Below are 1590 nucleotides of genomic sequence, written 5' to 3' on the forward strand. Positions count from 1 at the left end.
GCGGGGTTAGGAGTGGGAGGAGTCAGTGAGAGCCCAGGGGCGGTGCTGAGCAGGTGGGAGGTGCCCCAGCTCTTCCTCTCCCTCCACAAACCCGACGTAGTTGGGTTAGGTGGGACCTCTCCGGGAGTGGCCGCTGCAAGAGACTTGGCTGGGGTTGTAGGCGCCCGGGGTCCCTTTTTAAGTTTTCCGTGCTGCTTGGTTTCGATTGATGTTAAGGTTTTTAAAAGCCCTTCATATCTGTTCTTTACGTACGAGGCAAATACCTGCATGAACATTGCACCGGGTCAGGGCTTAAGGCTTCGCATTTACGTGTCCCCTCTCCCACCTTGTGGGGGTGGTCCCAGCCCTCGGGGGTGCAGACAAGGTGGGAGAAAGAGTCCTCAGTGCCCCGCCGACGCTGCCTCGCTCCCCAGGCTGGTCACCCGGAGATCGGGGTCCTGCAGTGGCTTCCGAGGAAGGGGCGACCATCGCGCGCTGTGGCTGCTCCCGCGACTGCAGCGCCCCCCGGGAACCCGTGTGCGGCTCCGATGGCATCGTCTACGCCAGCGCCTGCCTTCTGGAAGAAGCTGCGTGTCGTAAGCGCGTGCACCTGGAGCCCGCGCCCCATAGGCGCTGCACCCTCGGTGAGGATGCCATCCCTGGGGGTCCCCCACCTGGCGCCCCTCTCTGGAATGCATCCTCCCCTGCTAGCCACCCCTCCCCTTCCTCTTCTGTCGGATTTTGGTCACCCCTGTCTATGCAGCCCCCAGCCTTGGTGGCCCTGACCTCTCGCGTGTCCCCCCCACATCACCCTCTTCCCCCTTGTTCTTCCTTTCTCCCAGAAAGGACCCCCACGTTCGTCCCTCCCTGACTCACTTTGTCTGCTCCTTCCTCCCGCATCCGTGTGACTTTTCTCCCTGGGCCAGCCTGGACGCCCTCTGTCTGTCTCCCTCCTGCCCTGTCCCTATTCTTTTTTTTTTTTTTTTTTAATTTTCTCTAGGATGGGGACCAGCAGATGGCATAATGGTTAAGTCGCCGGACTCGCCCATAGTGGATCACGAATCCAGTCTCCGACTGGAGGCTTAAAACTGCGTGGGCGCGTGTGCGCGTGCGTGCCCAGGATCCCGAGAGGAGAATGGAGAAGGGATTGCGGCGTGGCCATCCCCCCTGGGGGCTGATTTCTCGCTTTCTGATGTCTCTCTGTCTCTCCATGAGCACACTAGCAAAAATCTCTCTGAAAAAAAATTTCTGGGGGCCAGCAGGTGGCGTGGTGGTTAAAGGCGCGGGACTCCCACATGGCGTGAACGCGGTTCAAGTCCTGGATCTGGCGGCTTGCTTTCTCGCTTTCCCTTTCTGTCTGTCTGTGATCAAACTGGAAAATAATAATAATAAATTAAGTTAAATAAAATAATTCTTTAAAATAAATTTCTGGAGGGTGCTTGTGCTTGAGGGAGAGAGAGAGTGAGAAAGCATCCCCAGGAGGGGTGGGCATGTAATTCTTCTTTTGTTTGTTCTTGTTTTTGTTTTTTTGGTTTTTTTTCTGTTAATTAACTTTCTTTTTTTTTTTTTTTTTTTGAGAGATTTTCCCTTTAGGGCGGGTGCCCTTGCCAG

General features: G+C 55.7%; 1 protein-coding gene across 1 annotated transcript in view; it reads left to right on the forward strand.

Annotated features, from left to right (window-relative positions):
* CPAMD8 (C3 and PZP like alpha-2-macroglobulin domain containing 8) overlaps positions 1-1590 on the forward strand; it is a 71485-nt gene that overhangs the window by 65607 nt on the left and 4288 nt on the right. The window contains exon 39 of the mRNA XM_006147189.2: positions 414-623. Coding sequence (XP_006147251.1) covers positions 414-623 — 210 coding nt within the window. The remainder of the gene's footprint in view (positions 1-413; positions 624-1590) is intronic.

This window comes from Tupaia chinensis, unplaced genomic scaffold (assembly GCF_000334495.1).
Source record: "Tupaia chinensis unplaced genomic scaffold, TupChi_1.0 Scaffold000201_1, whole genome shotgun sequence".
Taxonomy (NCBI): Eukaryota; Metazoa; Chordata; class Mammalia; order Scandentia; family Tupaiidae; genus Tupaia; species Tupaia belangeri.